Consider the following 23,658-nt stretch of genomic DNA (forward strand, 5'->3'; position numbering starts at 1 on the left):
TGCGACTCTTGATCTCGGAGTTGTGAGTTTGAGCCTCATACTGGGTGTAGAGATTACTTGAAAATAAATAAAAATAAATAAACTTAAAAAAATTAAAAGAAAAAAAGACTAAAAAAAAAAAACTGGATTTCAGGAGAGGGGCTGTGGCTGCCCACTTGCGGTTCATGGGGGATCTGGGCAGGCTTGCACCCAGCCTCTGCAGGGGGAGAGGACTCCTCTCTCCTGTCATCAGCTGGGTGGGGACCAAAGGGCAGAGGATTTCCTCCCTACTTCTCAGCAGGAAGATCCCTGTTCAGCAGCGTATTTCACTTGAGCTCTCTTGAACAAAGGCTCTCAGGTTGTCCAGGGCCTCAGGCTTGCTACTGCTGCAGGAGCTCAGGCGGTCTGCCATGAACAGGGGCTACAAGAACCTGTGTCCTTCAACAGGCAAAGACAAATGACAACACATTTTCAGGGACTTGGTTGTAGAAAGGAGGAAAGCCAAACTTCACACTTGGAGCAGTAGCTTCTTTGAGGCAGGAAGAATGGAGAGGACACTTAAGAACTTTAATTCACAAGGAAGGAACTCCCAAAGGGATGAGATGGAAGTGTACCAGAGGCTTTCTGGAACTAAAGAATGTGGCTTTTGAATTCAAGGATCAATAGAAGAGTTGAAATTAGTGGTTTGGAAGGCCAAAGAGAAGAAATGTCTCATAACCCAGAACAATTATACAAAGAAATGGAAATAATGAATTAACATGTGGGACACTTAGAGGCCTTACCCAGGAGACCTGGCATAGGGGTAATAGAATAGAAGTTCCAGGAGGAGAAAAAGGAACAGATGGAGGAGTAATAGAAAAACAGTAGAGGGAAATTTCAGTGAACTATAGAAAGACGTGATTCTTCAGATTCAGTGGATTCATCCAGTTCACACTAAAGCCAGCACTTACTCTTGTTTTCTAGTAAAATTCCTAAACTCCAAGAAGAAAGAGAAAAACCTTAAAATTTTGTAAGAAGAAAGAGCAGGTTTTCTAAGGAAAGAGAATTAGATTCTCACTGGGCTTCCCATGTGTAACCCTGCAGGCGGGAAGGCAGCGGACTGGTGTCTACAGGCTGTTCACGGGAGAGGGGCCGCGGTCCTCTATACCCAGCCCAGATGCCACTCGGGGGTTATTGCAAAAGAAAGGCGTTTCAGACACGTGATGGCACAAAACATACAGTATCTGTTCAGTGTAGCTGAGAAAATGCCCTGTCAAGCTCTCCAGCAGAAACACAGTGAAAGCAGGGCAGAGATGATGAGACGGGGCAAGAGTGCAAGAAGGAGTGTGCCTGTGAGGGCATATGCTTTAATCTCAGGGCTAGTGCTGCTTCAAGATGGTTTTTATTGTGTTGAGTTCTTAATAATCTTTAAGCTACAAGAGAACTGTATGGGAAAACATAATAGGCTGAAAATAAAAAATTCTAAACCATCTTTGCAGAATCTATGGCTTTGGAAGAAGGGCTGAGAGTGGGGAAATAAGTGGTCCACTTTTAGGACACTTAAATAGAGCAAATGAAACATAGAGGCATAGTTGTTTGCTTGTGTTCTGGAAGGAAAAGTGTTCAGTTTTGACTTTTGGGGATCAGAAGGTGTATTAGGACGAGATTTGGTTGCATATAGTAGATAGCGCCTGCATAACAATGGCTTAAACAATAAGGGTGTATATGTTTTCATCTCATGAAAAAGTAAAGAGGTGGGCAGTCAAGGACTGGTATGGTGGAATCAAAGTCATTCCAGACCCAGGTTCCTTATATCTTGCTGCTCTTCCATCCGTAGCAGAGTGCCTTCTGATTCAAGGTGGCTGCTTGAGCTCCAGTCATCACATCTGCATTGCACAAGCCAGAAGGAGACAGATGGGAGAAAGGGTGTGCCCTTTCCCTTCCAGACACTTCTCAAAAGTCTCACACAGAACTAACATTTACACCTCATTGAGTAGAGCTTAGCCACACTGAGCTGCAAGGAAGCATAGGGTGTGCTTAGCTAAAAATAGGAGTTCTCGTGCTAAAGAAGAAAGGGAGAAAAGAAAGAAGTTGAGCTCTCTGCCTCAAAAGATTATCACTAACAGAATGTGAATTAAAACAAGTTTTCTTTTCTTTTTCTTTTTTAAAAAAAATTTTACTTATTTGTCAGAGAGACAGAGAGAGAGAGCACAACCAGGGGGAGCAGCAGGCAGAGGGAGAAGCAGCCTCCCCGCCGAGCAAGGAGCCTGACGCGGGACTCGATCCCAGGACCCTGGGACCATGACCCGAGCCGAAGGCAGATACTTAACCGACTGAGCCACCCAGGTGTCCCTCTTTTTTACCTTTTTAATTGGCAAAAAGTTACAAAGATTGATAAAACCAGCCATAGCCAGTAAATGGGGAAGTGGGTCCTCTCCTACATTGCTGGTAGGTGTATGAATTGTTCTAACTTTTGGGGAACATAATCTGAAAATATCTAATAAATATTAAAAAATCCCTAATCTGGAAACCCATCAGTATACTTCTAGGAGTCTGGCCTGCAGAAATAAAGCACCAGTGCAAAAAGCAATACAAAGCTGTTTTCTGCACTGCTGTTTGGAGTGGCAGAAAGGTGGGAGGAATGGGAGCACCTGTCAGCGATGGATTAGGCAGTGATTACAAAGGAGGCAGGTTTCACTCTTCTGACCTCGGAGAAGGCCACAACCTGTAGTAGGTTTCAAAGATAAATTGCATAATAACGTCTCCAGCAGGGGTTGCAAACTGGTGGCCCGTGGTGGCAGATAATTCCTTGTGCTGGGCAGTGCTAAGTGCTTTACACAGTGAACTTACTCTCTTCTCACAACGAAGTTGCAAGGTAGGTACTATTGGATCACCTATTTTCAGAGGAGGAAATTGAAGCACAGAGTGGCTAAATAACTTATGGTCACCCAGCCAACAGATGCTGGGCCCAGGATGTGACTAGGGCTCCAAAATCTGAACTTTTATCAGCTCAGCTACCCACTGTCTAATCTCCCTCTTGGTTGCTTTGTGTGGCCAGTTCAGTGCTTTACAAATGTTCCAAATGGAAAGCTCTAGGTAGTGTAGTGAGCCACTGGCCCCATGTGTCCTCGTTCTGTTACTCCTGCAGTTTCACCAGTGACATGATCTGCCTGGGCCCCGCAGCACTTGAGGTATGACCTTGGTTTCTGGTATGAGTACCACTTGGTTATGTGTATTTATGTTGCTTGGTGGAAAAGCTTGGAGGAATACACCTTGCTGCTTGCTGCGATTACCTTTGGTGGCTGGAATGGGGAGAGCGGTAGGGGGAAGGTGGGTTGATGGCTTTTATTTGTACATCCTATTGGGTTTGGCTTATAGCAACAGGGATGTGTTGCTTTTGTAGTTCAAATAGGAAGTCCAATAAAGTATAATTTAAAAATAATTAAATATCAAGAAACAACCCAGGAAAGTAAGTGTACCTTTCTGTTATTTGTTTCTTTTGAGACTGTCTTTATAAATGTCACTGTTTAAGCAAGGAGACTTGAGTTTTCCTTTCTGTAAGATGAAGGTTCAGGCCATCAGTTGTAACATCTGACACCTTCTGACTTTTGAGCATCTCGTTCTGGAACCTAAACATAAATAGACAACAGCACAAAGGTTGCTCAGGAAAGGGTTTGTGAGCCATGTAAGCCATGGGCCGGCTCCTGACGCAGCTTGCATGACCCTCTTACTGGATGTCTTGGAGAGTGTTGGTCCAGGGAGGAAGATGAACACATGATTCAGGACAACCGTGACGAGTGCCATGGAGGAGAAGTCTGGGTGCTCTAAAAGCCTGTAGAAGAAAGACATAACAGAGGGGGTCACAGAAGGGTTCTTGGAGGAAGTAACATCTAAAATGAGACTGGAAAGGAGAGCAGGAAGGAGCCAGGAGAAGAGGAGGGAGGAGGATTCTTTCACGGCCCCTGTTTACACCTGGCTGTGAGAGACAGCAGGATAGGTGTGGCCACTGGTGAGCTCCAGAGACATTTTGGCACCTGTTCTTGTCTGCACATCTGTCCTTCAGTGGCTGGATGCCACTTCCAAGCGGCTGGCAGGGACTGCATGCTCCCTGCACAGAATGTGCTCCCCCACAGGCAGGGCCTATATTTCTCAATGGGTTTGGTACCTCTCAGTCCCCCCTTTCATTCCTCTGTGGGGACCACAGCCCTGACCACTTGAGTGGGTTGGAATGCAAGGAATCAGAAGGAAGCACACGGAAAGCAAGGACAGCAAGGATAGGACGTGATGTTCAGATGGGGCTGTTGCTGGTTGGGTGTGTTGAAGGTGTCTGTACGGAGCCTGGGAGTGATCCTGGCTGGAGGGATTGTTAAGGCAAGTCTCACCTGCTTTTAGCTGAGGCCGCTCCCGGGAGGTCGCTTCCACCTGGGTCCTGCCTGAGCTGACCCTGAGCCGGAAGCCAGAGTGCTGCTGTTACCCGCACCCCCCCCCCCCCCCCCCGCCCCCGGCATCAGCCCCAAGTATTCACACCACTTCTCCTTCCTTCCCGCACCCTCCCCAGTACCCGCCGGAGGGCCTTCTCTCCTTGAAGTCCTTTTGTGCAGTCCTTGAGCCTTTTTGGGGGGCAGCAGAACCACGTGGTTGGGCGTGCTGTTGGGGTGGCTTAAGCTTCGCAGTCTTGCTCTGACCTTGCCCCTTTTCACAGTAGGTTGGAGGAGTAGTTCATCCATTTTTGTTGAGAACACAGCCGACTGCTGGGTACCGTGCTGGGAACTGAGGCTCAAATAACTGAGAACTTCCTGTGCGGGGCACTGTAACAACACTTACCACAGAGACGCCTCAGCTCAGAGGCTTAGTACCTGTGGAGCCCTGAGACGAGCGCCTGGCACCGCCAGCACTCCTCAGTGCCGCCTGGTGCTGCTAGTCCTCACAGCAGCCCCACAGCGTGGGCACAGAGGGGGAACTGAGGCTTGCAGAGGCACTTGCCCGCCGTCCCGTGGGTGGTAGGTGGTAGAGCTGCATTCAAACCCAGAACACCGGACTTGCAGGTGCCTCTCTGGGGACGAATGAGATAGCTGTGACTCACCTTACACAGCTTGTGGCTGAGCGGGCACATGCCCAGGGAAAGCAGCGATTCCCGGTCAGGGTGACAGGTGCTGTGGTGGCCCAAGTGGAGGGCACACAGTGGAGGGGCCCTGCATAGACTGAGAACCAGAAGGACGGAGAAGGGACAAGTGCCCCAGGCAGAGTGTGATCAGTGTCACCTCTCCGTCACCTGGGGCTTATCCCTCAGTCTCCTCTGGGCTTTGATGAAGAGGCACTGGTTTAATGGTCTGCACGCATGCTCAGTTAGTGATTATTATTGAGGTCAGGTATGTAGCTGCTCATCCCAGCCAGACTCTTGGGACGTTGTTTCTTAGGCACTCCCCACTGGGGAAGACCCCTCCTCTTCCACGGACTGAGTAACCTGAAGTTGTCACTCTGAATTCCCCAACCTTCTTGGGGGCACATGTGCAGATGGCCTGGTTTTATGGATCTGTGCCACCCGACCTACTCTCCACGTCTGCCCCCCGATACATTTGGCTGTCCCATAGGACGGCTCCGTTGCAGTTACACATAAATGAATGAAACATTACAAAACTATGATAGAAAACCCAAGCTAAATAAATCCCGCCATGACCCTGTCATCCCAACAAATCGAACTGCATTTTCCTTCTAGTCCCTGTCCACAGGGCAGGTGGCGTTTTGTACAATTGTGCACCCTGCCTTTCCATCCTTGACATGGTTGGAAATGGCCACCAGGTGGTGCCAAAGCACCAGGCACCCGACTCCACCCTCCTAAGTGTGGGATACCTGGCTGTGAGCCATCCCGAAGTGCTTGTCTGTGGAAGTTCACTTTCAGTTTTCTCTCCACATGCTGTGTAGCTCACAGCATTATTTTATCACTTATTTTAAAAGAAATCAAACAATACTGACATGTACAAAAAGTAGAAAGTGAAAGTGCCGTACACTTTTTAAAAAAAGATATTTATATTTGTCAGAGAGAAAGAGAGAGAGTGCGCGCAGAAGCAGGGGGAGCAGGAGAGGGAGAAGCAGACTCCCCGCTGAGCAGGGAGCCGGATGCGGGGCTCGATCCCAGGACCCTGGGAAGGCAGACCTGAGCCGAAGGCAGCCGCTTAACTGACTGAGCCACGTCCTGAGAGTGCCGTACACTTTCAGAGGCAATGATATTAATAGTGGAGTGTGTGTCCACATTAGTGCATAAGTGTTGGAAAACATGTCCAGATGTCACTTTCTCAGCACTTCTCAGACCTCCGCATTTAAAATCGTAACCCCTCTTCCCCCTCTGCCTCACCCCTAGCCCTGCTTTACTTTTTTCCTCTCTTACCACCAGCCAACACTCATATTTCACTGCATGCTTTATTTATTGTCTGCCGCCTCCGCTAGAACGTACTGGGGGACTTGCAGCTTTTTCTTTGCTGCTCTGTGCCCAGCCCCTAGAACAGTACCTGACACATACTAGACTTTCAGTGCATACTTGCCGAATGAATTAATAAGGGTGGCTATGTCCTGAATCGGTGGACATCTTTCTCTGTCTGTAGATATTGATCCATCTCATCATTTTAAACCACTGCTTAGGGTCCCTCTGAATGGATGTGCCCCAGCTGCGTGTACTGAAACACACTGATAAGGTTTTCCAGTGTTTTCCTCCTGTCTTTGCAGGTGGTGGTGCAGTCAGTGACCTTGCTGGAACATGCTCTTGCCTTGCCTGTCTGATGATTTCCTTGCTTTGCTCAGACTCTGGGCAAAGTGCTTCACAAACAGCCTCTCGTGTTGTCCTCACACCCACGAGAAAGGTGCTGCTGAGAGCGTCTCTCTGCAGGAGACAAGCTGGGGCAGCACGCCTGCCGAGAGTTGAGCCGGACTCTTGGGGGAGTTCTTTCCTTACTAAGGATCTTCCTTCGTCCTCTCTCATGTGACGTTTCTAACACGCCCCATCCCCCTGGGGTTTTCATTGTCTTACATCTTTTTCATGATGTCTTTTCTTATACGGAGTTTTCATTTTTAATGTAGATTAAATCTGCCAGTGGTTTTCTTTGTTTTTCTGGCTTTTGTATCACCCTAGAGAGGACTTCTTCAGCCCAGAGTTATTTAAAAAGTAATGATTAGTGTTTCCTCTGGTATTTTTATGGGGATTTTGTGTTTGGTTAAATCTCTATCAAAACTTCATTCTTAGAGATGATACTGAGTAAGATTTTTTATTTTTATTTTTTTAAGTTTTTATTTAAATTCCAGTCAGTTAACATACAGTGTAATACTAGTTTCAGGTGTACAATTTAGTGATTCAACACATACAAAACCCGTTCCTCATCACAGGTGCCCTCCTTCATCCCCATCACCTAGTTCACCTCACCCACCTCCCCTCTGGTAACCGTCAGGGTGTTCTCTCTAGTTAAGAGTCTCTTTCTTGGTTTGCCTCTCTCTCTCTTTTTCTTAGGATTTGCTCATTTGTTTTTCTTAAGATACTGGGTAAGATTTTAAACGAATCCCCCCACCCTCAAGTGAATAGTAGATTGTTTCATCACCATTTCTTACGTGATCTGTCCTTCCCCACCATTTGCAATGCTGTCTTGACTAGATATTAAGTCTCACGTGTACTTGACCCCGTGATCTGGACTGTGTTCTGTTCCTGCTAATCCGTTCATCTCTCCGTGGCTTCCTGGCAGGACAGGTCACTTCTCATCCTCCTGCTTTTTTTCAAAACTTCTTAGCTTTTACAAATTATTCTTCCAGATGAAAATTTAAATCAATTTTTTGAATTCCAAAATGAATCCCCTTAGGATTTAGAGTGACCTTGTATTTTATTTATAGATCATTTGGGGAGAATTGATGTCTTTACAATATTGTCTCTTTATTCAGAGGAGTGAAACATCTCTCCTTTGATTTGTCTTCTTTTTTGTTAGGAAAATATCGCAATTTGCTTCAAATGATTTCTGTACATTTCTTTTCAAGTTTATCTCTAGCTTATGTTTAGTTAGTAGGCTCTCAGGCCGCTGCATTTTTTTTTTTTAAAGATTTTATTTATTTATTTCACAGAGAGAGAGATAGCGAGAGCAGGAACACAAGCAGGGGGAGTGGGAGAGGGAGAAGCAGGCCTCCCAATGATCAGGGAGCCCAGTGCGGGGCTCGATCCCAGGACCCTGGGACCATGACCTGAGCCGAAGGCAGACGCCTAACAGCTGAGCCACCCAGGCGCCCACCGCTGCATTTTCTAGCCGGGTGTTATCTGGACAGAAGAGACCGTTGATTTTGTGGCCAGATGTCTAGCATTCATAGCTTCTCCTCAGTCCAGTTCCATTTGCCTCAAATCTTCTAGGAATTCTGAATTTCTGGTTTGGTGATGTCATCCTTCCCTGTATTTCAACACTGCAACAGATTTCTTATTCTTCTTGTTTTTTCGTCTCAACAAGATTTGGAGAGGGGAAGGCAGATGTGTGGACCCAGTTCACTGTCTTGGAACTTAGATCTGTTTATATGGTTTGATGGGAAAATGTCATTTCCTCTGTGCGGTTTGGTACCATCACCCCATGCCGCCCCCTGCAGTGTTCTCCGTGGAATGTGGAATGGCACTTGAAGACTGCCTGGATCCAAGGATGTCCTTCTTCACCTGCCTGCTCCCACCTCAGGGGGTGCACCCTTTATTCCTGCTGGGCTTTGTTGTGCTGCTGCCTAGGTGGTTTTCCCTGTCCTTCTCCAGGAGGAGCTCGCCCACCCCGCCTTGCTCTCAGACAACTTCCTTCCCATTAAGGTGGGAAATGCCAGGCTGTGCGCGATGAGTCAGGACTCAGTGGTATTTGTCAGGAAGGCCTAAGAGTGTGGGTGTCCTGTTCTGCCAACCTGTTCTTCACCTTGATATTTCTAAAGTTCAACCTGATGACAAGGAAGAGCAGCAAAGAATTAAATTACCCTCATTATGAGCCAGCCGGTATCTGGCACAGGGCTTTCTGCTCGGAGCTGACTGAGGCAAGTGAGGAGCTCCCTGCCCAGTTGGGGCCCCCGGAGCTTGACCTTCCTGTGGCCAGCAGCAGCATACAGGAACAGGCCAGGCAGGCACACGTAGGGGTGCGTGTGCAAGTCCCACGGGTCTCATGGCAGCAGTGGGGGCAAGAGGGGCCTTGAACTGGTGTGTGCCGTTCAGGTGCTTAGGGATTCCAAACAGACGTGGCTGTCAGTGACCTGGACTGGTACAGTCAGACCAGTAATTCCTCTGTCCTTGGCAGGGACTAGGAAGGAGAGAGGGACCCCCTGCTCCTCACAGTAAACTGTCTTCCAGCCCCATCCTCTGTCTACCACGGAAAACGTATGTTTGGCCCACAGCTAACGGGCGTAAAATGCCTGACCCTCAGCCCCCCGGAGCTGCACCTCTTGGGTAATGGTTGGCACAGGAAACCGTGAGCCCCGTGTGAGGCCTGCTTGTGGAGATTGTGTGTGTGTGTTGGGGGAGGGAAGGGGGGTTGGGAAGTAAGGGTATAGATTTGCTTTTTAAATTTAACTTTTTATTATGAAATAAATTTAGACTTACAGAAAAGTTGCACAATAGTACACAGCATTTACATGTACCCTTCATGCAGCTTATATGTGAATAGCTTACATAGGCTTAATCCAGTTATCAAATTAACTTAGGTAAGTTGATACAGATTACGATGCTATGAACTGGACTGTCCGACTTTATTCACATGCCACCGGTTTCCCTCCCAGTGTTCTTTTTCTGTTCCTGTCTTAGTCCAGGATCCCTCCTTGTGTCTAGTTGTGGGGCCTCATTAGTGTCCTCTGCCTGGGACAGCTCCCTGTCCCAAAGGTCACAGCAGGTCTTCAGTGGAGGAAATTTATGGTCTGGTTCTTGTGCTTTTGCTTCACATTCCTATAGGGTAAAAGTGTCTCATCCTGAGAGACTTCACCGAGCCCCTGTGTGCTGGCATGGGTGCCCCCTCTGCCAACCGGGCTCTCCTGTCTCCCCAGGGCCACCCTCCTGTAGCGAAGGTCTGAGTAGCGGCCACCATCCTCCCCCATCCTCCAGGGGCAGGGGAAGCTGCTACCACAGTCCCACCTTACTATCCTCTCGGAGATGTGCTCTGTCAGGCGTCTCCCCTTTCTCTTGCATTTTTACTGTTTTGCCCTCCGCTACTTATTTTGAGCCTGAGAACATGCTCAGGAGTCATCTCACGTTCCCAGAAAACCCCAGTCTCCATCTCGCGCCCTTCCCTGTTCCGCCCCAGGAGACTCTGGGAGACTCAGGCACTTGTCCCTTTGCGAGGCCGGCTTTCCCTGCGTCCAAGCCCCAGGCTGTCCTCAGCTCTGTCCTGAAGGTTACTGCGCTCGCTGATGCCGCTGGCTGGCTTCTTTCCCCTCTTGCCGCTGCCTGGGACGTGGAGTGCCTTCGCTTACCGTTCAGGGCATTTCTCTAGCTTCCTTCCGGAGAAAGATCTGGGATGGAGCCTGTTTTTCTCCAGCTGGGTATGCTCTACCTACAGGAGAGTTCACCCTTCTTAGTGTGTGTCCTGCGAGTTTTTGGTTGATGTTTTAGAAGGATCCCTCTGGTCTACGGCCATCCCATCCTGAACGCGCCCGATCGCGTCTGATGTCGGAAGCTAAGCAGGGTCGGGCCTGGTTAGTACTTGGATGGGAGAAGGATCCCTCTGTTTGTGTCAAGAATCAACCATGAGGAGGCAGGGGTGCGACAGGGAGAGTAGGAGGAGGGCACTCAAGCAGAGGCTGGGTCGGCTGGACCTGGGGCGCTGGTGAGGCCAGGCGCGTTCCACAGGGAGGGTTGTCTCTGCTGATGGCTGCCCAGGTGGACACCGTCTGTCCAGTTCCATGCAACGCTGCCTGCCTTCCCCAGAGCGTGTGCTCCTGGGACCTTAATTAAGACTGATGAGGGCTGTGCAGAGTCGGGACGAGGGAGCGGGCACCGGGTCCCTGAACCGGATACCATGACCCCTGATATGTGGAAAGGGGAGTGTCACTCTCCAGCTTTCCAGGGTGCTCCCAGGGCTGTTGAGGGGGTCTGGCATGCTCCAGGTAGGCCACCCTCATTCTTGCTCTCCCCTTCACCCCCATTTCCCAATGCTCCCTTCAAGCCCTCACCCACAGGGATCGCTAGGCCTCGTTTCCCTCAAGTCGGCCTCCCCTGTTCTGGAGAAATCAGGCCTTGCCAGCCAGCTGGTGGCTGCACGTGGGGACCTCTCCCCTCCGCCTGTGTTCGGCAGCCTTGTTTCAGAAGGGAGGAGGAGCCTTTGGTTTCAGGAGTAATTGTATGTGCACGCATGAGGGATGGGGAAGCTCGAGTGGCCTTTTCATTAGAAGGTCTTAAAAAACTATCCAGCCAACCAAAGGATTGGTTTTCTTTTGAGAACCTTCCCTGGTTTTATGAGAAGTGCATACTCTTCAGTCACGTTTCTCTTGGTGCCTCAACGTCAATGCCATGTCTTGTGGTCTTATGCTCAGAGAGCCCTGCCCATGCCTGCCCTGCCCTAGAGGGTGAGCGTGGTGGTGCGGGGCGCTAGCACAGGCGAAGCTGTCATTTACCAGCATCCCGGGGACCCCCGCCACCATCTGCGAGGTGGGAATCACGATTCTCCCTGTTTAACAGGCAAGGGAGGTGGAGCTTGGGTCAGGTCGAGTGGCTTGCCTAGGGTACAGAGTAAGTGATGGGTGAGAATTCAGATCCTGATTTGTCTGTTCTCCTGCCCCAGACATTGCTCTGTAGCTCTCTTGTTCTTAGCTTCTACCAGGCCTCCACCTGCAGCTGCGGACCGGCGGGGGGTGGAGGGTGTTGAACTCCAGGCTGCTGTATGGGCTCCCCAAATCCACGTGTGCTCTGAGCTCTGTCAGGCTGAAGAATGGGTGCTGTAAATACACCCTGATGCATTCCAAGTGGATACAGATATTGCTGTGATTATTAGACCACAGATTAATTTAAGTGTGTTGGTGATTTATAACAGTTTTTTGTTACCAAGAGTTTTTTCTTAGTCAACAGATACCAAAAAGAACTAAAAATTTTTTTAGTGTTGAAAAGAATAGTGTCTGAAATATATTTACATGTGTATCTGTGCATATCTCCATATGGGTGGATGTGTGCATAAATGCTGCCCTATGCCGTGTGAACTGTCTGACCTTGGGGACAGGGACGAGGGGTTGTGGGGAGAGGAGATTTTCCTTTTTTGTTTTATGCCTTTTTATTCAGTTTTTATAATTTCAGCATGCATCTGTATTACTTTAATGTAAGAAATTCAGGAAGTTCTCCTCCTTGAAAAAGTTAGGTGCCTCTGGACTGGACTAAGGTTTCTGAGAACGAGGTTGGGCCTGGTCCACTTCTGCCTCCCTGGCTTCAGCATACCCTGCGTGGGCTGTTGGCGGGGGCACTCAGTCCGCGCCCATCACCTGAATTTGTGGATTGCTGCCTGTTTGCGGGCGCCTACCTTAGCTCCATAAATGTAGGTGCTTCCCTCCCCAAGAGGATGCCCTCCTCGTCCTTTTCTCTGGGTTTGCTCAGTTTCACAAACTGAGGTTTTGTCCTTTTTTTGTGAGCTCTGCAGACCTCCATCCCTAAAAAGCCAGCCCCCTTTCCCACGCTCTGTTCCTCTCTCCCCTCCACAGAGGCACAGCCATGGTGGCGCCTCCCCAGCCCATTCTCCCTCCCTTGGTGAGAAGGTGGGATGTTGGAGGTTGAACATCTGGTGGGTGGCTTGGAAGGGGTGGGGTGCGGGGCGGGGGCGGCGGTGAGCACTGCAGTGAGTGATGGCATTCAAGTCCGACATGTGCTTACGTGGCCGGGCCTCTCTTTGAAAGGCTCCAGACGCTGATGCTTGCCAGGAAAAGAGGTTTGGCCAGTTTGGAGAGGGTCAGGAGGAGGTAGAGACAGCAGCCCTGCCAGCCCACTCAAGCTGCTGGCCAGGGGTCCAGCACCAGAGTGATGGTTCCCTTGGGGGAAGCCTTTTCGTAATTGGAAATCTGCATGCTGTGTGTGCATGCGTGCGTGCGTGTACATACAGACACTTACTGCTCCTGAAGTGCAGTGGAGGGGTGGTTCTGCCCACAACCCTCTTTGTTTCCTTCTTATTCGTCTTGTCACGGCTTCTGTTCAAGACACGCGAAGGTGGAGCCAGCTTCCACCACGTCTGCGGAGAGCAGCCCACTCCACGCTGAGGGAGCAGCTCTGCAGCGGGGCTCGGGATCCGTTTCCATGCTTGTCTGAAACATTTGGAAGAGATCACTCTCTTGTAATTGAACATTCCTGGATGTGTGTATTTTCTTTGCAACAACCTCCATACGCTTAGGAAAAAGTGGTTATTCTGCCTTCTCAACAGTGGTCCGCACCAGACTGTCTCATGTTATTTTCTTGGTTTCCTGAACCTGCGACACTGAAGGAGAATTCTGAAAGTTTGGAAGGAAACCAGCATGGCATATGGGATTTTCCTCCCCTCTCCGGGAGCCCACACACGAGAATAGAGTCTGTCATACAGAAACAAGAGATGAGGGATTGTTCTGTGGTCCTGATACAATTGCCACGTTCTTGCGAAGTTACATCATGAGAATTGCTTGCTCTTCGGCAGTGTTTTGGTTTCCAAGGAGGCATTAGCAGCGTGTGTGTGTGTGTGTGTGTGTGTGTGTGTGTGTGTGTGTGTTGAGAGAGCCGGAGGATGGAAAGATGGGGTTTTGGCGTGATTCAGATTAAAATGGCAAGCTCAGAAGCGGGGGCTCTTGCCTGCCTGCCAGACTGCCCTTGTCCAGCAGGGGCTGTAGTCAGTGCAGGCGTGTAAAAGTGCATCCCCGAGTTACAGTGCATTCATCTCTTTGCACCTCCATTTCCTCATCTGTAAAAAAAAATTTTTTTTTAATGCACGGAAATCCCCAGCCAGAGCCTGGAACAAAGTACCTCGTAAATTGTTGTGATGACAGTGGTGAGCAGACAATGGTAGGTAAGGTCCTTGAGGCCAAGGACTGGTCTGAATCCTCTGCACAGGGCAGGGCTTGGGAGGTGTCACCAAGTCTGCCAAACAGATGAGGGAGTGACCAGGAGACAGGACGCTGTGGCTGCAGTGTTGGGCCATCCGTCAAAACAAACTCTGGGGATCCCTGCCTGGCTTGTTGGGATGGACACGGGCTGGGGTCTGGTGAGCAGGGGAGCCTGCCCCGTTGTGCTCCTGGCGCACTGGTGCTTTCCCACCCCGGGCTTCCACGCTCGCTCAGCGTGCCCTCCTCGGCCCTTTCCTTGAGACACTCCCACTGGTCCTCTGAGAGCCGGCTCAAGGGCTCTTCTCAGTGATGTCTTCTTTGACCCCCAGCGTGAACTTGTGATCTGTTAGAGCATGTGTCCCTTGAGTATCTACTTACTGGGTGTTCCCCCCCACTATACTGTAGGACCCTGGAGGGCAGGGTTGTGTTATTTTTAACTCTAGATGCCCAGAACTGGCCCACCAGTGGGTTCACTGGGTGGGTGATGAGTGAATGAATGAACAGCTGGGCCACATGTGGCTGTTGCCCACTTGTGACAGCCCCAAGCTTAGAAGTCATCCTTGGTTCCCTTCGTTTCCTCTCCCCTCACATGCAGTCCATCACCAGGTCTTGTCTGTTTCCCTCCAGAACCCCTCCCAGATCCATCTCCCATTCCTGTGGCCAGCAGTCCATTGCCATTGTCCTCTCTTACTCCTGCTGCCTCCGAGGCTCCGACTTTGTCTCTCTTCATCCAGTTCTATGCCCAGCAGCCAAAGTGACCTCAAAAACAGTAAGAACAGATCCTGTCACTCCCCTACTCAACACCCTCTAGTACACCAGAGGGTTCCCACTGCACTCCAGATGAAACCCACACACCCACCATGCATGCAAGGCCCTTCGTGTTCTGGCCCCAGTCTGTCTGTCCACTGCCTTCTGCCCACTCGGGTCCATCTGCCTCTATCACAAGTCTGCTGAGTTCATGTGCATCTCAGGGTCTTCACACTTGCTGTGCCCTCTGCAAAGAACACACTGTGGTTTTTATGGGCTGACTCCTTCCTAAGCTTTCAGTTCAAATTTCACATCCTCAGAGCGTCCTACCTTGACAACCTGGCAAATACCATCCTCCACCCTATTTTAGTTTTTTGAGATATTTTTCAGTATCTGAAGTTATCTTCTTTGTATCCATGTGTGTATTTTCTGACTTCGTACTGGAATGTAAGTTCTCCGGGAGCAGGGCCTGCTCGCCTCATATCCCCAGTGCCTGGAACAGGGCTTCTGGACCAGGCATCACTGAGTTTTGATGGGAAAAATATGATATCTTTATTTTCACCAACTTCTAACTGAAATTTATCACTTCTTTCAGTTACTAATATAGACAGTGAATCACAGTAATAATAATAGTACTTGGGACTTTGTCGCCAATAAAATCACAGGTATTCTCAAATCACATAACAATCATGGCCTCTTAGAATATCTGTGCCCATAACTACTTTCAAATTATGTTAGTTATTAAACCCGCCAACATCTTGTTATTTAATGCAATAATAAAGAAATATATATATATTCCTTACATGAAGAAATATACATTATGTTATAAAGTATTTAAAAATAATTTAATAACTGTATTTTAATATAATTGGTTTCCTGGGTAATCCCATGTAATTGGTTTCCTGTGTAATTTTATTTTATGCATGTAAAAACATTTCTGTGAGGAGGGACCCAGAGGCTTCACTAGGCTGCCAAAAGGGTCCAAGGCACAAAAACGGTTAGGAACTCCTAGCTAGAATGATTCCCGCATGAAGTAGGAGTTTGATGAGTGAATGAACGATGCATATCTTTCCCCATTCAGATGAGCCCCCTGTGTTTTCGGGGTCAGGTTTCTGGTGGCTTGGCATGAACTTGGTGTTTAGGAAGTAGCCCTAGTCAAGGTCTTTTGGAAGCCACTCTATCTGCCACTGAAAAAGAGGCATCTACCACAGAGCCCAGGGGTGGGAGCCAGGTCCACTGCTCTCCTTTTCTTTCAGACACAGACTCTGCCTTCAGCTTCTCCGTTCATCTGCTCCCTTCACACTCTGGCTGATTCTCCCCGCACCAGGCAGGATCTGGCCACCCCCTAGAAGTGAGGACACAGTGCCTCAGGCTGGTTGACCAGCAGAGACTGGTGTCTCAGGGTTCTGAGTTCCCAGGAGAATCAGGTGGCCACTCTGGTCCAGTCAGTCTGGCCTGGGAGACATGGCTGCTGTCATCAGGAGCCCTCCCGTGGGGTGCGGAAGCAGTTCTCAGGGGCCTGGGCCAGGCTGACTCCCTTGATGGGAGTCTGGTCCCTAATGAGGAGTTGGGGGCCTGGCTGGGCCTCAGGGACTGAAGGTGGATGGGTGGGGGTTTCTCTGGGCCCTGGAAAGGATACTCTGTTCTGCTTGGTCCTGTTGTTTCTTAGCATGTGAAATATCATTTACCTGAGAGTCACTGCCCGTAAGTTAGGCTATTTGTGTCCATGGTGAGACATGCAGGAGTCAGATCTCAAACAAGTGCTCTGTCTTTCTTTCCAGCCCAGGCTCCCCATAGGAAGCATAAGGAGTAACACACTGTGGCTGATGTGCTTTGTCTCTAGGTGGGCCAGAGGGGTGTGGGTGGGCAGATCAGGCCTCTTGGAGGAGGAGCCCTGCACTTAGACACCTGGACTCAGCCTGTGCCCCCGGGATGCCTGGGGCCCACAGCTGGGAACCCCTTTCCTGCCCGGGAGGCCTATGGTTTCACAGCATGATGCTGGGCTTTCTTGCAGTTAATTTTTTGTTCATTATTTTAGGAAAAAAGAACAGCTATAAATGAATAGAACTGTAGGATTAGATTAACACTTACAGTAACTAGTAACTTTGATTGAGTGCTTGGTCTGAGGCTGGCCTGGGTGGAATGTTCTACACGCATTTTCTTGCTGGGTCCTTGTGGGCTTTTGGAGGAAGCCCGGGCCCAGGCACTGGTGTCGACAGACCAGGATTTGAGCTCCCTAGCTCCACCACTCAACTAGCAGTCAGTTACGTCACCTCTCAGAGTCTCAGTTTCCAGGAGTAGAAGAGTCTCCCCTGCATGGGACTGTGAAGATGAAATGAGCTAGAAATGTAGCACCTAGCCCAGCTTTGCGCAGCTGCTGTTCCCTGGGTGTGCTGCTGGTGGTGTGTGGACAGGGGCACCTAAGCACACCCCCCAGTGATGCTGGAGAAATGGGCAGAGCTGGTGGCGTCCTTCAGACAGGATGCAGGGAGTGTGCCAATGACTAGTCATGGAAGAGAGTGTGAGAATAAAATGTGGCACCTGTGTTGAAAGGCTGTGTGACTTGAGAATTTATGGTGTCAGGCAATTGGGGAGAGCCAAGGCCTTTGGTTGGGGCCAGGCTGAGCAGATTGGGCTCCATGTTGGGGCTCCCCTTGGTGAAGACCCGCAGAGTGCCAGGCATACCCTGAAAGGAGTGAAGCCCACGTCAGCCTGGAATGGGAGCAAGTTGGATCCACGGGGAGCATCAGGCTGGCTGTCTCTCATGCCCTCCTGCCATGGTGACTTGGGTCAGGTCACTTCAGTCTGGCTTGAGCTGATCTGAACATGGTCCATCCAACAAGCTGGTGGCTTCTGGCATTGAGAGCCTAGCTGGGTTGGCCCCGACTCCCAGTCCACATGAGCTGGTTTGTCTGGTCTGAGACAGCTCCTCAGCTTGAGCCAGTCTCATGCTGCTGCTTTGAGCTCTTGAGCTGGCCTTACTTTCAGCCTCAGTTTCTGGACTCCCCACTTTGAAGTCTCCAAGTTTCTCATGGGGTGTCTGTTGGAGGGTCCCATCCATCTGACGCCTGGGAGGCCTTCCCTTTGCTCCAGAGGCTGGTTCCCCTCCTCGCAGTCCTGTCTCTTCTGCACTGGAAATTCCTCAAAGTTTTTTGCTTATTAATAACCCTTCTCTCTTGTCATGTGCTAATGTAGTTTGTTTTTGCTATTTTAATATTTCTTGGATTATTTCAAAGGGATGTGGAAGGGGGCAGTTTAAACATGGGCGTTCAGGTTACCACCACGAAACCAAGCTGGTGGCGGCTGCTTTCATTGTAGCGTAGTTCGCATACCGTAAAATTCACCCATCCCAAGTGTACGATTCTGTGACTTCAGGCAACTTTATGGAGCTGTGGGACTGTCACGATGATCCAGTTTTAGAACATTTCTGTCACCTCAGAAAAATCCCTTGTGCCCATTTGCAGACAGTCCTGCCTCCCTGCCCAGCCGACCACTGATGGGCTCCTGTCTCTATGAATTTGCCTTTTTTGGACATTTCACGAAAATGGCACCCTACAACACAGTCTTTTGGGTCTGACCTCTTTCACTTTAAGCATAATGTTTGTGAGCTTTATTCATGTTATGGTTTTCATTTCTTTATTGCTGAGTAATATTCCACTGTGTGGATATATCACATTGTTGATCCATTCAGCAGTTGAGGAGCGTTTAGATTGTTTCCGACTTTTGGCTCTGATGAGTAGTTCACGTACATGTCTTTGTGCGGACATATGCTTTCATTTATTTTAAGGTAGCTACCTAGGAGTAGAATTGCTGGTCATTTGGTAAGTGTATGTTTAACTTTTTAAGAAACTACCAAACTATTTTCTAAAGGAGCTGTACCTTTCACCTCCCTATCTGCAAGGTACGAGGGCTCCATTTCTCCGCGTCCTTGCCAACACTTGGTACTGTCTTTTTCATTATGGCCGTCCTAGCGGGTGTGAGGTGGTAGCTCACTGTGGTTTTGATTTGCCTTTCCCCGGGGCATGTCCCTTCGCCATTCCTAGGCCTTCTTTCGCTAAAGGTCTCTTCCTATCTTTTGTGTAGCTGCCTTCCAAACCTGCCGCAGCCACGGGCTCAGGGTCCTGGGTAACAGCCCGCATGGCTTCTCCGAGGACAGAAATGATTAACAAATGAGTGCTTCCAACCCAACCCCTTTCCCTGCTCGTGAAAGAGGAGTTTGGCGTCTGAGGAAAAACTTAGCCGACCTGTGCTTTTTTCCCCTTTCTTTCTTTTCCAGTATGAAAATGGTAGCGCATTCAGAAAAGTTGAGAGACTAGTGCAGCGAACTCCTGTCAGTGGATGTCAGTTGTTAGCATTTTGCCATAGTTGCTTTATCTCGACTTCAGTGTGTTTCGTGGATTGATTCGAAACTAAGTCGCAAACTCACGTTAGCGCTGAATTCTGTCCCGCGTGTCACCCAGATAGACTTTCTCCTACTTGATCTCCCTACTGCTGCTCTCGTGCCCCAGAAAATGAAGGGTAGTTCGATATTATCTAAAATGTCCATATCCAGCTGTCCCCAGTTGGCCCCCAGATGTCATTCATAGCTCAGACTGGTTCTTGTCAGTGTCTGGGGGAAGAAAGGAGGGAAAGTGGACGGCTCACAGGCTGTCACTGACGGGGACGCGGCTGACGGAAGCCGGCAGAGCGGTTGTGAGGGAACAGCCATCGTGGCTTTGGAGCCCGGCACGGCCGGAGCCTGCGGCGCTCTGACGTTCCTTCTCGGGTGTTCGACTCCGTCCTATCTGGCTCGCTGCTCCGCCATGGGCCCTGTGGCTGAGGCTCCAGCAGGGTCACAGGCAGGGCAGAGATCTTCTCCGTCTTCCTCCAGACCATCTTCCCCAGTGGGCTTTGGGCGAGACTTGCCCTCCAGGCTGGATTTTCTCTCCGGCACCGCATATATTCGGCATATATCCCAGATTAAGTTCGTCATCATCTTCCACAAATCTGCTGCATCACCTCTGTTCCTTTCCTTGAGGAGGGACACACCATCCTTCTGGCACCTCGGGCCAGACACCATTCATGCTCAGCTTGTTCTCCCCTGTCTGGGGGAGACAGTTTCTGCCCCTGCTGTCTCCCAGTCTGTCTCCTTCTGTCTGACTTCACTGTGACAACCTCACTTAGCGCGGAGGACCTTCAGCTCTGGCCTGGATAATTGCACTTGGCTTCCTGCTGGGCCCTCTACCTTCTCCTTTCCTTGCCCTGTTACATCCTCCCTACTCTCCTGGTCACTTTCCTGCTAAAAAGCAGGTGGCGGCTACAGTTATGTGACGTTCAGTGATGTGATAAATGCTCTGCTAGAGGTGTGTACACATTGGCATGAGAGCATCTGGTTCTGGTTCGAGTGGTCCAGATGATGCTCAGAAGAAATGACATTTGAGCAGGGCCTTGAATGATGATGGGATCAGGAGACAATGTGAACGAAGGCACTAAAGCATGAGTTATTTAACCTCTCTGTGCCTCAGATACCTCACATGTAATATGGGTGTAATAGGACCTGCCTGAGGCTGTTGTGAGGGTCAGTTAATGTACGTCAAGTGCACGGCACTTGGCGAGCACTGTGCCAGTGTTAGCCGTTATCACCTTGTTACTGATGAAGCAGTCGAGTGCATGGGGAGACAGGGTAGAATCCGTTTGTCTTCTTTGCCTGCTTTCATTTAAAACAAAGGTCACAGGGCACCTGGGTGGCTCAGTCAGCTAAGCGTCTGCCTTCGGCTCAGGTCATGATCCCAGGGTGCTGGGATTGAGCCCCGCATCGGACTCCCTGCTCCACGGGGAGTCTGCTTCTCCCTCTGCCCCTCCCCCTGCTCATGCTCTCTCTCTCTCTCTCTCTCTGTCAAATACATAAATAAAATCTTAAAAAAAATAATAAAGGTCATCTCTGGGGTCTTTTCTTCAAGTGTAGCACAACGTCATCTCCCCCCACCCCCAGGGTGGGATTAAGTTGAGTTTGAAGCTGGTTTTCATGAGCCCCCTTGCCTTGCAGGACTTCTCTAGACAGGTTATGTCACCGACGGAGGCTGCCCTGAAGCTCCCTGCGGCCCGGAGACTATGTACAAGAGGAATGGTCTGATGGCTAGCGTGTTGGTCACCTCCGCCACTCCACAGGTACAGGGGCTGTGAGGATTGGGACAGTGGGTGGGGGTAGGGGGACTCCTTTCAGCAGACCCAGGCCCCAGCTAAGTTGTGGACAGCAAGGCAGCAAGGCTCCGTGAATACCACCATTCTTAGCCCCCCTGAGGCCCTTGGCCACACCAGGTGTGAGGTTTGGGAGGCAGTCAGCCCTGGGGATCAGTAGGTTTTCTGCAGTCGTTCTCGTCAAAGAAAAGCAAACACCTGCCCAGTCCAGTTGTAGCAAGTGCCACATTCCATTTTGGTGGCAAGATGGGATCAGATCTTTCCCAAGAAAAGCTGCTGCTGATTATAAATAAGTCACACATTCCAGAATGAAGTCTGACAGAAGTGGTTCCAACTGGCCCTGTGTTCTTGTTTACCTTGCTCAGTAGGAGATGGCTGTAAGGACTGGTGGTCGGAGAGTGGCCTGGGCTAGGGCCCGTGGCCCGGGGCTTGCGGGGTGGGGGTTTGTTTTCCAAGTGCAGTGACGGGACAGAGGCATGCAAGAGGAGTGGGTGTCATCGGCCCAGGGATGCCACCTTGCCGAAGGTGTAATGCCTGGCTCCGTGACCACCGGCAAGGGAACGCTCAGTCCCTCACAGTTGAGCTGGGCTTTTGAAATGATCCTGTGTGATCGGCTAGAAATTCACAGGAACCTATTCATATCTTGTAAACCTTTAAAAAATTCCTTATTTTGATCTCTGCTTCTGAAAACAGACTTGTGAGTACCTTTTAAAATTCGCTGATAGTGCCAATATAGGTTTAAATGAAGTCACTACCTCATCCTCACCACCACCACTAATGTATTTGGGGCAACACTGGATTAAATAAGGCCTCTTGTATGAGCATGTGTGTCTGGGGCAGATGCAATGGGGTGTTACAGGAAAGTTATAAAACCTGAAATCCCAGGAATGGACTGTTTGGTAACTGGAGGAATCAGACTTCTGTTTTCATTACAATTTACACTTCATCCACAGTAAAACTTCTGTCTTTTCTGAACTCTCTGTGTGTATGTGCGCACATGTACACATATACACGTACATATTCTGTGTGTGTGTGCGTACGTATATGTATCTGGAACATGGTAAGTACTCAGGTAGTTGTTGAGAGCACACATGTATAATTGAAGTACTCAGTAAATTTTGGTGATGAATGACACCACACACACATCCACCCCCATAATTCAGCGCATCCTGTCTGCCCGGCCTTGCATGTTTCACAGGTGTCATCCCACTAATTCTCAGAGTAGCCCGATCAGGTATGTACTGTTGCTTCACCCCCGGTTTATAGATGGGGAAACTAAGGCAGGAAGAGGTGAATAAACTGGCTCAAATCACACAGCTGGTTGGCCGTGGGTGGGGATTCACAGCCAGGCCCCTGTGACTCTCAAGCCAGTGCTCTTAACCCTGATGACACTACACTGAGGAAAACCACCTTGTCACCTGACTCGGTCGCTTTCTGGAAGGTGGGTGTGGAAGTGCAGAGTGACTTACAGGTATTCGCCTGCTTGGAGTCTGTGCATAAGACTGAGGGGCAGAACAGACTGCCAATTTTAGAGGCATTCAGGATTCGTCTTAGTTACTTCTCAAAAGTTTAGCACAGATTCTCCTCAGGGGAGAATGTCCCATTGTTCAGGGAACTTCTAAAATAGCCATGGCCGAGCCTGCCCAGGCCCCTTGAACCAGCGTCTCCCAGGGAGGGGGATTCTGCCCGCTGCTCTGTTCGCTTCATCGTGTGTAACCTGTACCCCAGCCCTGGGGAGGAGGTGCCAAAGGTGCCGGTTTCCAGAGAGCTGAGACGGTCAGGTGAAGTAGCTTGTGTGGAGCTGGCATTTCCACCGCGCATGACTTCAGCGCTCTTAACCACCATGATGTGCTGCTTCTTCAGATCGTCTTAGATCTAGTTTTGGGTAGAGCAGCCTCATTCGTAAAACCTTTCAATGACATAGGCCTACTGAAATCTACAGGTTTGAGTTTCCACTCCTCCTCTTAACCCCACATTCTCAGTTGTTGACTGTTGGTTTCCCTCACTGGCCTAAAAACACCCTAATTTCCAGTAAGATTGCAAAGTTTTTCCAGATATAGCCATTTGGAAAGAGTGAAATAAAGAAGAATTAATAAAAGCATGTTCTCTAAATCCCAGTCCAAGATATTGAGGTTAATGGAAACCACAAAATCCCTCTTCATGGGTTGAGACGAATAAAACCATTTATGAACAGGATACAATTTTTGGGTGGTAAGCTTGACTGGTTCCCCAAAGTAGAATTTGATGAAATTAAATAAAGTCAAAGAGAAGGTATGTTCAACATTCTGGGATCCCCACAGTGTTGGGTTTCATAAAACTGGCCCCATTTGGGGAGTTTTAACTTGCTTTTTTATGGGAGCCCCCTTCTGTACACGCAGGGCTCGTGGTGTTCTCCTTAATAAGGGACTCTTCTGAATTTCACTTGCACGCCCGTCTCCGAAGCCAGTTGGTTACCTCTCACCTCATCAGCAAACTGGCTTTGAATTCCAAATGGCCCATACATGAAATAAGCCTTGAAAGCCAGTTTAACACTTTGTGTAAGAATTTCCTGCAGTGACTTCAAGAAAAACAACAACAAAAAAAACAAAGGTGAAAACCAGGTAATGTTTGAGAGACAGAACAAGACAGATGATTGCCTAGGCCTCCTAAGTTGTGAAGTCCTGTTCTCTCTGAAGGAGGCGTGGGGCTGTATCTTTTTACCCCACCAGCTACACAGCGGGCTGGAAACAGTCGGGGGTAGTGACCGAGGGTACACGTCTGGCG

At 49.5% G+C, this 23,658-nt stretch overlaps 1 protein-coding gene across 6 annotated transcripts in view; it reads left to right on the top strand.

The window, feature by feature from the left end:
• RALGPS1 (Ral GEF with PH domain and SH3 binding motif 1) overlaps positions 1 to 23,658 on the top strand; it is a 275,705-nt gene that overhangs the window by 29,399 nt on the left and 222,648 nt on the right. For 5 of the 6 annotated variants that reach the window (XM_032418858.1, XM_032418855.1, XM_032418857.1 and 2 more), the window contains one exon: positions 20,744 to 20,865. In XM_032418858.1, the coding sequence (XP_032274749.1) occupies positions 20,809 to 20,865 (57 nt within the window). In that variant the 5' untranslated portion in view covers positions 20,744 to 20,808. Of the gene's footprint in view, positions 1 to 20,743; positions 20,866 to 23,273; positions 23,496 to 23,658 lie in introns of those variants that run through there. The other variant, XM_032418862.1, reaches the window with a different exon arrangement.

The sequence above is a fragment of the Phoca vitulina genome, unplaced genomic scaffold (assembly GCF_004348235.1).
Source record: "Phoca vitulina isolate PV1807 unplaced genomic scaffold, GSC_HSeal_1.0 scaffold21, whole genome shotgun sequence".
In the NCBI taxonomy this organism is placed as follows: domain Eukaryota; kingdom Metazoa; phylum Chordata; class Mammalia; order Carnivora; family Phocidae; genus Phoca; species Phoca vitulina.